General features: G+C 43.4%; 1 protein-coding gene across 1 annotated transcript; it reads left to right on the plus strand.

The window, feature by feature from the left end:
• The first annotated feature begins 296 nt into the window (after positions 1-296).
• Positions 297-13,490, plus strand: timp2a (TIMP metallopeptidase inhibitor 2a). Its single transcript, XM_070851722.1, has 5 exons — positions 297-694; positions 7,394-7,494; positions 7,630-7,738; positions 10,086-10,210; positions 11,420-13,490. Exons 1-5 carry the CDS (start codon positions 559-561, stop codon positions 11,615-11,617), a joined length of 669 nt encoding a protein of 222 aa, XP_070707823.1. The 5' UTR covers positions 297-558; the 3' UTR covers positions 11,618-13,490.
• The last annotated feature ends 379 nt before the right edge of the window (positions 13,491-13,869 follow it).

The raw sequence follows: 13,869 nt of genomic DNA on the forward strand, positions 1-13,869 counted from the left end.
ACACTTTTATATTTAATATTTAATCTTCATTTTACATGTCATAACCTGTCTCTGAATCCTCAAACTTTCTGATTATTTCCAGGTTTAGGTGACACTGTCAGAGACTTGAAGACCCCCCCTGTAGATGTGTACACCCCAGATAAAACCAGCAGGCCCCAGCAGGGCTGAGGCGGCAGCAGCAGCTCCGGTGGCCCCGGACTGAGGACGCAGCGCCCCCTGCAGGGTCAGCTGTTACCACCGGGGGGAGGAGTCGCTCGGGCAGCTTTATAAAACCGCCTTGATCTCAAAAACGAAAACAGTCGTCAAAGACAGACTGCTGCAGACACCAGCGCGGACACCTCCGGAGGCCGCCGAGCACGCAGTGAAGCCTCACCTTCGTCCCGGAGCGGAGCGCGCAGACCGCCCGCTGTTGTTGACGCCACCCGGACTCCGTCGGTCCGAAGGAAGCAGGAAAAACGCGGAGGAAGCGACGCTGCTGCCTGCCGCTGGATCCACACTGCAACGCATCTGCGCAGCGCAACGAAGAGGCTGAAAAACAACAACACCGCATCTGTGGTCATGAAAATGCCGTTTTCCGTTAACGGCATCCTCTGCACGCTCGCGCTGCTGGTGCTGTGGCGGGCGGAGGAGCTCGCGGAAGCGTGCAGCTGCGCTCCGGTGCACCCGCAACAGGCGTTCTGCAACGCCGATGTAGGTGAGTGAGGGCACCGGAGACTGCTGTGGTTGTTGTGGTTGTTGTTGTTGTTGTTGTTGTTTACCCAGCCCGCGTTGCACCAGGCTCCTGCACCAGGCGCGCGCTGAATGGGCGCAAGAGAGGCTGCTGGAAACCGCTGGGAAGCGTGGAGGTGAAGGGTGTTGCTCCTCAAGGCCATGGCCCGACTCTTTGCATTGCATTGCCTGCACAGACACTCACAGACACACGCAGATCCTGTTGGCATATTTAGTCATGTCCGGGTGACAAGGCAAGAAAACTCCAAATTAAACATGGGAATTAAGAATAATCTGATGTTTAGGTGTCATGGAGGCTCTGAGGGGACACACACACCTACTAACACAAACACACACTCACTTTGAAGTAAAGTCACCATAAGATCAATTTTAACATCACAATAAGGAGTTAAAAAGCACCTGTGGTACTCACTGATGACCTTAATGAACTTGAAGATAATTATGTAATTGTAATATCTCAGTAAATTCCTCTAAAAGCCACAATAGGAGGATCACACTGTTGTATCTCAGGGTGTAAGATACAGGAAGCAGAAGGCCACCGCTGTACATAATGTCTCAGGTCTGGAGCAGAGTGTGTGTTTACCAGGCTTCACCCGCAGCAGCTCCGGGGCGAAGCGGCGTCGCCTGGCTTTTGCAGGGCAACGTGGCACAAGAGAGGGAAAGAGACAAGGAGGGAAAGAGCGGAGAGGAGGACAAGGGATGGAGAATGTGAGGAGAAATGTCAGGGAAGGGGCGGAGGGGGGTGTTGAATCTCAACCACAGAATATGTCACACCACGAGCTTTCCTCCTCTTTTTTTTATTTTTTTATTTCCATTCCTGCCCTGTTTCTTCCTGTGAGGGGTGGTGCGGGAAGGAATTACAGGAATGCTGCTGGGGTTTTCCCAACTTTGCTCCGGTGTAACGCAGGGACACACACACACACACACATTCGTAGCCCAAATAGACAACTGTGGGCCTGCCGCCATGCACGGTGGACGCTCTCTCTCACACTCACACACTCTGGCTGCCGATGACATCTGGCTGTCAGTTCAGGGTGTGTTTTTAGGGGAAAAAGCAATAAAAGTCACGGTCAAAGTTAAAGTATGCACAGTATGCTTGAGAATGAGAAACTTTAAGACCACACTACTTTGGCTCCATCTGCTCTTCCTTCTTTTGGCTCCTTCATGCACACACTTCCACATGCACGGGTGTGTGTGTGCGTTGGCGGATAAGATGTGTATCTGTGTAATTTCTTATTGCAAAATGACAGCTCTATTTTAAAGTGTGACTCAATTTCTGGCTGAGCTGGCAGGCTTTAGAGACAGGATGTCTAACAGCAGAGGTGTGTTTGGTGGCACGATGTTTTTAAAGGGTGTGTGAGTCAAGATGGCTTTTGTCAGCAGAGTGGGGGGGGCACACGTTAACGACCGTGCAGGCCACTAAACTGCAACAGTGGTGGATGTCATTGTTTCAGGGGGGACTTGAGGATGAAACTGCGGCTTTGGCGGATCTGAAAACCCCAATCTGCTGTGAGAAAGACCTAAATAAGAAGCTGCACAGGCAGATGTGAAGGCTGGACTGTAGAGGGAGCAGAATCGGGGTCGAACTGGGTTCTTCAGGCTCGCAACAAGCAGAGAATCAGAATAGAGTTGGTTGTTTCGTAGCCCAGAATGTGCATGTAGGCAACAACAAAGTGACATTGTCGAGAGTTATGTGTTCTGACAATTGATATTTGTTTTGTTTTTTTTGTTTTTATGAAATGGGATCCCAGTGCTGCCTGCTCACACATGCTACACTCGCAGGGATCAGCAGCATGTGTGTGTTTGTTATGCGTGTGTCACCTTCTGTTTTTCATGCTCCAGGTCAGACCGCAAGCCATAAAGATCGAGCAGTGTCATGCACCTACCACACACACACACATAAATGTGCATGTGCAGGGACAAACATCCTACTGTCATATAAATCTGTTGCCCACAAAGGGGAACTTCCCCAGCGGCCCTGCCCAGTCAGACTGTCCCGGAGCCGCTGGGCGTCGTGGAAGACCAGAGTCACCCTGCTGTCTGCAGGAGTGGACATGCAACAGCACATGCACGCTGAACGTACACATCTCCATTTATAGAACTACAGACACATTTTCTACATGAAGCGGGCATCATTAGAAAAACTGTGAAAACGAAGTTTAATCTGTCGATGCAAAACCTCAAGTTAGTCTCTTGAAAATGAACCAGGCTGTTTTGGAGGATACTTGAAGGAGCCAGAAATTAAAGCTCCACTAAGTGATGTTTTTATATAAACAATGGCTCAAATGGTTATGAGTAATGTGAAAGGAGTTGCTCTGAGCGTTGAGCCCACAGAGAATTATCACCCAATGGTTGCATCATTCAGATCTGTGGATCCTTAAAGCGTTTTCCTACCCATTGTTTTGGTTTTCTGGCCCACATTTTGGTTCAGTCTCACCGCTCTCAATCAGTGTTGTTTCCTGCAGCAGCAGGCAGCTGGTTTCAGTGAAAAAACTCAACTGTACTCTACCTGCTCAGCACTAAAAGACAGACAGCCAGCCTTTACTTATTTTGGAGCAACGCTATTTCTTGCTGTTGTGCTTTTAGTGCCACCATTTGTGCCTTTTATGCTACTGATGTCATTTCACACTTGGTCAAACCTGGTTGTGTTTAAATGTGCTTTATAAAGAAACTTGATTTGATTTAAAAAAAAACAAACAAACAACAAAATCATCTGATTAACCAATAATGAAAAAAGTGTTTGCTGCAATCCTATGATATTATAAATCATAGTGATTTTAAAACACAAATAACAATATATTATACTCAGAGACTTAATAAAATGAGGAATAAATGAGCACAAAAAGTCAAAATACTGGTCGATAATATTATCTTGGTGATGTATTAATCTGACTCTTGAGCTCCTCCCACTTTGTTCACTCTAAGTAACCACATCTCGAAGACATCCCAAAAGAAGCCAGAGCTTTGTTCTTTGCTGCACAGGTCCACATCCAGATGTTCAGAGGGTCAGGAGGCCAGGCGAATAGTGTTTGTGGGCGGTTCGTCTGTGTTCAAATGACAGGTTAAAGAGAGGGCCCACATACGTCTGGAGCTGCACAAACCACGCCAAGAAAGTCAGGGATGATTTGGTGGTCACTGGAGTATGAAAAAAGAAACGGGTAGTCATGCGGTGGATTGAAGTGGGGGGGCACTGAGGATGTGGTGTGTTCATATGGGGTTTGCATGGAAAACATTGCGTAGTGCAACTGATATGCATGTATAAGTCATTAGACGTCGTCCTGGTCGGGAGGGTGGGGGAGCAGTATAAATGTGGGTCAGCTGGTGGTTTATTGGGGGGGTGCTTCTGGCTGCTGATTGACTGCTGGTGATCGGATGACTTTAGGATCAATCTGCGGTGAAACTCGGCCGCCCGCAGGCCCCTGGTAGTCGTGCTGTTTTAGCATCATGCTGTGCAGTCTGCAGCCTCCGTGGGACGCTGTTTAGACTGCACAGGATCATCCACTCTGGCTTTATTGCAGGGGGGAAACTGAGAAGTAAACATGTCTGCAACGCCAAGGTGAAGACAGATAAGCTCCCATAATAGCAATCCATTGTGAATAACAGGGTGATTTACTCTCAGCATTGTGTCCTGCTGCTGATTCTTTGCTCATTAGTTTGTGGCTCAGAGTGAGGTCAGGAAATGAGAGCGGAAAAACTGGAAGGAATGCAGGAGAGTGCCAGCCAGGTATACTGCTGCATGTGTGTGTTTATGTGTGTACTCTGGCTGCTGCTGCTGCATATTTGCATAAACATCAGAGTGGAGCTGAAATGAAGACGTTTGCTTGTGAGGCACTGGTTTTCTCTGAAGCACTGATGAATGACTTAGAATAAAGCCAAATATCCATGCGTATAGCTGCTTCCATTTTGTATCCTGCTCCAAGTTGTAAAAACCAAACCGGACTTGTTAATCTTTGAATCAACAAATGTCTTATCAAATGCTTTACCTCCGTCTTCTCTTTTATTCACAACATATGCACAATCTGTCTGTCTGGCAGCTTTTAGCTTTTAGTTCTTAAACAGTTATTTCTAACTTTTATTACTCAAACCTGCATTTTTTTTTTGGCCACTTGTCAGCAGTGACACATCAAGCTTTAAAGGCAACACTGACATTATTATCACTGTTTAACATTTTAGCAAATAGCTGCCAGCAAACTTGAAGCTAATTAGCATTTGTTTGGAGTCATCTTTGTATGGCCGCCTGATCAATGTGTGAAGAGAACGGTTTCATTCAACAAAGTGTTTGTAGTTGTTCTGAATGGACAGACTCGAAGGTGGGTTGAGAAGACGGCCGTTATTAAGAAGGAGATACTGTTTAAAAATGGAGATAGTGGTGCACATCTCCAGACAGGCTCTCCTGGAAGATTTCATAGTGTTGCATTCAGGTGTTCACATGAAAAATGACAGAAATGCAGATGCAGCCACTTATTATTGCCAGCTGGGCCACAACAGGGCTCTGGCAGGTCCATGGTGGATCTTCGCCTGGCCGCTCACTGCTGGACACTTTCAAAATTCCCAAATTGACTGGGAACTTTCTCCCACTGACTGGCAGCTGGGAGGCCTTCGGTTGGGAGCGGCTGTTCTGAGTGGCTGCGGCTGTAGCTGTGTAAAGAATGAAAAAGGAGAGTGAAAGTGTTGCACATACAGTTTATCAGAGTTTTTTTTTACTGAAAAAAGCTGCCTGCTGTGTCTGAAAGCTGAGAGGAACTGCAGAGTTGGTTTATTCCATGTTGGTTTGTCATCACCAGCGACCCCTTTCACCATACACCTGGTCAGTTTGATCCATCGTCAATATGAAAATATTTATTTGAGCAACTTTAACATTGTAGAAAGCTAAACTTGAAACGATTCAATGAGGGATTTAGTTTCAATACGGCTTTAAGATTCAATAAATTAGATTCAATTAATTATTCAAGTTATTAATCAAATACCAGACATCAACCAGTCGTAATTCTCTGATCTGAGGAGATAATATTTATGTCTGTTACGTGTCATTGTGAAATATTTTGTGTCCCCTTCAGCTCTTGGGAAAACGTGATGACCATCTTTTCACTTTTCTGACATTTTACAGACTAAACGATTCTAATCTATAATGAACATGATTGATATTCGCAGGGCTAAGTGCTGTCTTGGTTACATGTGTAGAAAAGCACATGTTGCTCACATGTTGAGAGTGAAAAAGGGGAAAGGGAAGGAGCAGAAGAACGAGAGATGTTATTAACACTGGGAGCCGTGAACCCCCATATTTGTGTCTGCTCCAAGCCATAAACTGAACCCAAGGGTGTAAGAGCAACTGGAGTCAACTGTGTGTGTGTGTGTTTATCTTTGTGTACGTGTCCTCTGTTCCTGCTTATTTTATGTTTTTTTTTTTTTTCTTTTCTCTATTGCTCATATTTTCCATTCTGAATAAATGCCCTAAGCATAGCTGAAGCTTGATGTAGTCAGTTAGGCCATTAACACACACACACACACACACACAGAGTGAGAAACATGCCTCTGGCCCACTCTCTCTGTATATCAGCTTTCAAGTTGTATTCTTCCTTTATCCTGGTCCTTTGACAGTTTCCTGGTCATGTCTGGAGGCAGGAAGGTTCGTGCTCCAGGCCAACTTTCGTTTATGTGTCTGGCCCTCATGCAGTTCTGGATCCAGTTGAAACCCTTAGCTGGGGTTTCATTGACTGGGCTACCGTTGATGCCGAAGCTACTCCAGCTCATTTTATTGTCGGTGCTGTGCCTCAGTGTGGTATGCGCACACGAGACTTCAGGCAGCTGTGGAGGTTGTTTTGGCTGCTGTCCATCTGCCCCTTTTGTCAGCCTTGGATGTGGTGAACAAGAACCCGAGGCTTGGGTGTCTCAGTGTCTCAATATTAATGACTTAAAATCACGCCGTGACATGATTATATCTTCAGAGTGGAAACAATGCCAAATATCCCCTGGTGTCAGCGTCTCCAATGTGAGAATTAGTTGCTTCTCTGTTTCAAGTTGCTGCAAACTGAATATCGGACTGTTTGCAGCAGCTGGTCGGACACAACAAGACACTTGAACCTTTTTAGGATTTGTGAAATTGTGATTTTCCACTATCATCTGTAGTCCAAAAACTTAATTGACTAATGTGGAAAATACGGTTAGTTGCAGCGCTCATCATTTTCGTCTTCATTTTATATTTTTGGAATTCAGTTGTTGAAATGAATGAGTCCAAGTTAACTGTGGTTAAAAAGTAACAAACTGATCTTTGCATTGATCATCAGTTTATATGTTGTTATACCAAAATTTGCTCTCATTCCCACACTTTGCCTGTAGGTGCACAGATATGTAGTGTGATAAACACTCTTCCAATAAAGGTTGAATACAGAAGATGGCCTTCAAGGGTTTTACTTGAAGTAATTGTGAAACTGTAAAAACATAAATCTGAAAAGCACTATATCTACAATGATCGAGTTTTAGCGAGATTCTCTTTCACGTCTTCCTTGGTCTGTGATTTTGGTGTTTTTCAAAGAACAGCTACTTTGGATATCTGGTTAGCCCTCTTTTGGAAAAGGGTTTGTCTACTGTCTTTCTTCTGTGTTTTGACGGTGGGATTGTGTAACGCCATGTGATCTGATGCCACGTTTCTCTGTTTCCCCAACAGTGATTCGAGCAAAGGTGGTGGGAGAGAAAGAGGTGGATTCTGGGAATGATATCTATGGGAACCCCATCAAGAGGATCCAGTATGAAGTCAAACAGATCAAGGTAAGACTACACTGATTTGAAACTTTACTTTGATAGAATACGCCTGGCAGTATTTTAATGAGAGTGAGAGTTTGATGTTCAGGCTTTGCCTCCCTCATTCTGACCTTTGACCCCTTCGCTGTGGTTTTGTCTCAGATGTTTAAGGGGCCTAACCAGGACATCGAGGATGTCTTCACTGCCCCTGTGTCCGCTGTCTGTGGTGTTACCCTGGATGCCAACGGCAAGAAAGAGTATTTGATCTCAGGTGTGTGTCACATATGAGACTATATATCTGTTTTTTTTCTGTAATGAAAGCAATGCACCAACTCTCTGGAGTGACTGTCCCATAGCTCAACTTGTCCATTAGCTCGAAGATAAATCCGAAAATGTGTTTGCAGCAAGCCATTTGTGGCCCATGCTAACACTTAAAGGAATAGTTTAACATTTTGGGAAATATGCTGATTTGTAAAGATTGAATTTGAGAAGATTGATACCACATTCAAGTCTGTGCATTAAATAAGAAGTTAGAGCCAGAGGCGATTAGCTTAGCTTAGCATAATGACTGGAAATAGGGGGAAACGGCTAGCTTGGCTCTCTTCAGAGTTCTAAAGTCCACCAACCAGTGCTTTATTAACACTTTATAAAAACCTGCTGTGTTTTATCCAACACACTGCTACTGACATCTTTGATTACATTTTTTGGGGGGCAAACTAAGATTCAACATGCAACAAAAAGTGAAAGAATGGGGTGAAAAAAAACGAAAGGAGAGCAACGGGAATTCACAGACAGACAGTTAATCAGATATCGGCCCACAGGTGTAAACAGCTGGGCAGACAAACGTGACATTGGAGAAAGAAACGGGCCATTTTGTGGAGGAGGAGTGACTGTTTGTTATTATGGGTAATGACACGCTGCTGACTAAACCCTGTGGAGACTGGGAGTGACTTTGTCTGTCGTGCCACAGCTTGAGCTCCTGATTGTTGTAAATGTACGTAACTGTATATCTTGTTCTCTCTGCTTGAGATGAGAAGACCATGAAATGCAAAGATAACAAGATAACAGCCTGAAGGGAACATTGTATTGCGCTTGACTGTCTATGACCTTCAAATTTACTTTCACAGATTTAATCTTTAATCTGCATAGCCTTTCTTCACTTCAGTGTGATTAGATGGATAAGCCATTTGTCATTTTTCTCGACCAATAACCTTTAAAAAGCTGCTTTGATCAATGTTTTCACTTCAACAACGGACCAAGTGACTACCTGTAAAGGGTCGCCCATAGTGATGATGCGGCAGCGACGGCTCATTGTCGTCATGTTGTTTTCGGCCACATCAACAAATATGCCTAAAACCCACTGTGCACCACCTGCCCCGGGACTAAAGAGCAGAAAGACACAGTCAGCGACTAGCTGGTGAACATAGTGGAGCATTTAGCAGCTAAAGAGCCGGATATCTCCCTCAGGAATTGGTAGAGACCAAAAACAGAGCTAAAAGGAGAGTGACTATTGGACTTAAGCTACATTAATTAGGCCTCATATCTGTTTGTTAAAGATGGAGCTACAGCCCAGCACATAACCGCCCCCTCAACCCCTCTAAAACTTGAATATTCATTTGTACACTTCAGGTTTGTTCAGATTACATGAAACGTTAATTAAAGAGCTTTACTCGTGCTGGAAGGTAGATTTTTTTTACTTGTAGACAGAGCCAGGCTAGCTCTTTATCCCCCTGTCTCCGGTCTTTATCATTTCTAAGCTAACCAGCTGCTGGCTGTAGCTTCATATTTAACAGATATGTGAATGGCGTCAATCCTCTCATCCAGTTGTCATCCATCGGAGAGTTAATACACACATTTCCCAAAATGTTAAGCTATTCTTTTAAAGTCTGTTTGCTAAATCCGGCTGTTATTGTTATTGAAAGCAGCACAGGCGGTCAGCAGCAGAATGAGTCATAGTACAGCGAGTAGAGGAGACACAGAGGATCATGATGTCATGCGTGCTCTGGTTTCCCCATTGCAGACAGAGATGCACCCACAAACACTCGGCCCTAATTACATAGAGTTGTAAGAGGAGGAACTGCTGAAGCCAGCGTTTCCTCTCTCAGACCTTTTCTTTTTTTTCAAGATGTAGGACTTGAGCAGCGGGAAAGAAAGTTAACTTTCTGCAGACTGGGGCATCTTTTAAAGTGATTCATCCTTTGTCCAGTTCGAAGAGTTAACATTTGGCAGAAATGCAGTGAAAGATGAGTCAGCCCTGTCTGCAACATACTGTGAAGACTTCAACATGTTGAGAGTTGCTCTGCACACAGATAGTGGTGAAGTGAATAGGAGGCAGCCACACCAGTTCCAGTTTTTGAAATATTTTGACTGGTGCCACTTGAGCCTTAAAAAATAAACCTTTTTCACAAGGACAGGTGGGCTGTTTTGATGCCTGAAAAGTAATAGGTTTTATCATTTTTATCTGAAGCTCATAGGTCGTGACCGTTTGTCCAATAATGCCATTTATATTGACGCATGAGGAGTGGAGTTGTTTTCCCTCATGTGTGATCTTGTTATGTCTGAATTTTCCTTCATGTTTGTCATTGTGAAGCATTTATCACCGTCTCGTTCTTTTACAGGCAAGGCAGAGGCCGGCGGGCGCATGCATGTGACCCTGTGTGATTACATCATGCCCTGGGACTCCTTGAGCAACACCCAGAAGAAGGGTCTTAGCCAGCGCTACCAGATGGGCTGTGAATGCAAGGTAAGTTAGTGCAGGACTGTCTGTCTATGTGAGGTTTATCTCCCCTCCTGGAGCACAAAACCAGACATAACAGACCGAACGAGACGAGCCACAACAACAAACATCAGAGCATTGAGTCAGGAAAAAAAATAAATGGATTCAGTTATTTAGATATACTTTTTTTTTTTACAGTTTTTTGTCCTGTTTTCTATCATTGATTGTTCTTTTTACACTGGTTTTTATACAAAGTAATCAGTTGCAATATAATGTGTTTATTAATGAGCTTTAGGGGTGCTACTAGGCAGACTGAGTTAGGCTAGTGGGCTCCCCATTTCTAGTCTTGATGCTAAGCTAAGCTAATTGTCTCCTGGCTGTAGATTCATGTTTGTATTTTTTCTTTTTTAAAGTTATAATCCTCACTCTAAGTGTGGTTTAATGCTACAGCAGACAGCTTGAGCAGCTACCTTGTCAGTAATACAACAGTAGAGTAACTGATATCTGTTTACAATGCAGCCAAACAAACTCATTTGAATTCAATTCAATTTATTTGTATAGCCCAATATCACAACAGAGTTGTCTCACAGTGCTTTACAAAGTTCACTCATGCAATGAGAAAAATGTCATTGGATAAACTGCATTTTGCCCGTATGTAAGTAGCTTTCCCCACAATAGCAGGACACAGTAAAGTTGATGACATGGTTTGAGGAGTTGCTCATCCAACATCTCCAACACATTTTTGATAAATGATTGCTGTCAGCATTAACAACGGTTAAAAAATATATTGCATTTCCTCTGGCTGCTTCACAATAAAAGCCTTGCTGTATTTCGCCAGTTGAGTGCATATTTAATGTGAAGCAGCAGCAGGTTGTTCAACATTAACGGTAAAATACATCTCTGACCTGTTGTAAACAGTGTGAACACTGAAATTAATTACGTCAAATCACACTGGAACACATGTTGCATCGTTTTCTGTGATTCGCTGGTGGAAACCAACCTGAATCCAGTGTGGGAATGGTGGACTATTAATGAACACAACTATATAGAGAAATAATTACTGAACCATAAATAAAATCAAAAATAATGTTTGATTTTATGAAAATCTTGAGGACTTCAACTTCAAAGCAAGGTACCATCAGATGAGATAAGATACAATAGCTTTACTGACCAGATTATACAGTTTTATATATATAGTTTTATATATTATACAGTTTTTTTTGTGTGGCTCTGCAGATTGTGCGCTGTCCCTCTTTGCCCTGCGAGATCTCCGCTCCTGAGGAGTGTCTGTGGACAGACCTAATGATTGAGAAGCAGGTGCATGGGCGCCAGGCCAACCACTACGCCTGCGTCAAGAGGGGGGATGGCTCCTGCTCCTGGTACCGCGGCGTCGCACCGCCCAAGAAGGAGTTCCTGGACAACGAGGACCCTTAGTCGCGAGGAGAGCCTGAGTGCCCACTGCACAGCCTGGCGAAATAAGTGTAAACAATTCCATTGAAATATAAGATAAAAACAAAGTGATTTTTGATTAATAAAAGGCAAAGCTAATGTGACTGATATTACCTGCTGCTCTGAAAACAATCTTTAGCCTCTCTTTGTGTTTGTTGACCGTAAGCTTTTCAGTTAGAGAGAGCAACATGTGGCCGCTTTCAGCCTCAGCATTGCTCAACGTTAACCGACTCAGATGAGGCACAGAGGTTGTTCTCAGACACAGCGTCTGTAAAAACAAATAAAATGGCATCATGAGACATAGACTGGTCAAGTGATGATGTAACTTCCTCCTGAGGCTGGCGTCAGGAGGATATAAATTCTCGGTGAGACAGAGCACTTCCTGCCCCGCAAAGCTCTTTAACAGCTCTGCTCTCCGACTCCACCAATCAACCCCTGATCTATGGATCTTCGTTACCCATCGTGTTTCTACTTTTATTACCTCATTCTCCATTTTATTCCAAAGCCAAATTCCAAGTTGCCTTTTTTTAAATGATTGTCCGTCTCTCTCTGAACACTATTAGTTACTGCTTCTCTCATCCTCTCTGCTGGGAGCTGTTTGGCCTCTGGTGACGTCGGACACCTACAACTTGCTTAACTGTTTTCTTTAAAAGGGAACATGAGTCATCGTGCATAGCTGATCTCTTTTTGGTTTCATTAGGTGAAAATCTTTCTCTTGTAGTGATTTTTAGCTGAAGCCTGTGACCGTAACAGGCCTCACTGGACCAGTCTATGCTGTGTAAAGATGAAAGCTCTAAATTTAAAACAAAACCTCGTCACTGCCGCACCGTCCAATTAGAAGTATCCCAAATTTCTCACTCTTCCTCATCTCTTTTCCCCTTGTTATCCCCACTATGTAGCTGTACAGTACCTATGCATATACTTTTGTTGTTACTTGATGATTATTATTTACTGCATTAGAACTAGATTTGCACTTTTTGAGGATGAGTTCCAGTAAAGACAAGAGCCTGAACACTCTGATGTGACAGTTATTATCGTTTGCCCAGACCGACAGATCCACCTCAGGTGCAGATTTTGCCTATTTTGAGTGCTTTTGGTGATCCATATTCACAAACACAAGCTTATTCCTGCTATCTTTGTCATAAGAGATGAAATAGTACTTGCAATGAAAGAGAAAAAAAAAGTGGCGTGTGAGAGGTTTTGGATATAAGGGATCTTTTTGCAGATTTTATGTGTGAAAGGGAAAAAAAAGAGCTTGTGGGATGTTATTTCAGTGTCTTTGTGTTATCTGTTGATTGTAAATGCCAACAGCAGTTTCATGATTTGCCAATATATTCTCGCAGAAGGTTCCTTTCATGAGTAATAAGGTCTTTACATGCTTAGCTTTGACTCGTCTTTCCTGCTCCTTCCAGTTATTAATGAAAGCTTTATCGCTGTCATAGAAAGCAAGTTACTCAATCAAGGTTTACAGTGCTGTTTTATACACCTCAAGCTACATTAACAAAAAATATATATATGATGGAGTATTAGAGGCATAATTTAAAAGTAAACTCTTTCCATTTTCCATTACTTTGTATTTTTTCAGTGTTATTATTATACCTGTCATGATTTTTGTGTGTTTTCGCTGTCTTTGTCTACGATGTCTTTAGCTGTAGTGTCGAGTTGAGAAGGTCCTCTTGCGCTGGAGTAACGTGAGAGTGAGAGAGATTAAGCCTTTTTGGAGAGGTGTAGAGAAATGAGAAATGGGTACCTTGTGTGAATAGAGGACTGTGCATGTGTTTGATGCTTTGTGTAAGTCCAGGCGAAGGACAAAATATTCAGTATTATCAAATAAAAACCACACGTTTGAAAGAATAAACGCTGCCTCTGAGTCATTTGGCCCGGGGGGGTTGTGCCGATATGCTTTGGGTTTTGGTGAAGGGATGCAGGCTATCATGGGCCAGTTTGACCTAGCCACACAAGAGGGGAGATCCACAAAGTTTTGACTTATTCCACAAAGTATCTCAACATTTAAGTAAAGGTGTATCAGGCAGACTGACATTTTGGAAATGGTGTCCCGGGAACACAAATTGACACTGAGTCTGTGACACCTGTGTCACCGTGGGTTAAGTGAATCAAACTTTTCCTGCCACAAAAATAATCTTAACTTTACCAATTACATTGAATTGTACATTTAACCTCCAAACATTTGTGATATTGGTACGTTAAGCAGTCAAACTTGGCCTTCATTTAGCTGC

Source organism: Pempheris klunzingeri, chromosome 20 (assembly GCF_042242105.1).
Source record: "Pempheris klunzingeri isolate RE-2024b chromosome 20, fPemKlu1.hap1, whole genome shotgun sequence".
Classification (NCBI taxonomy): Eukaryota; Metazoa; Chordata; class Actinopteri; order Acropomatiformes; family Pempheridae; genus Pempheris; species Pempheris klunzingeri.

Coding starts and splice junctions, on each gene's coding strand:
- timp2a (XM_070851722.1), top strand. CDS start 559: ATGAAAATGCCGTTTTCCGTTAACGGCATCCTCTGCACGCTCGCGCTG. Junction 695..7,393: donor GTTCTGCAACGCCGATGTAG/GTGAGTGAGGGC, acceptor TTTCCCCAACAG/TGATTCGAGCAAAGGTGGTG. Junction 10,211..11,419: donor AGATGGGCTGTGAATGCAAG/GTAAGTTAGTGC, acceptor GTGGCTCTGCAG/ATTGTGCGCTGTCCCTCTTT.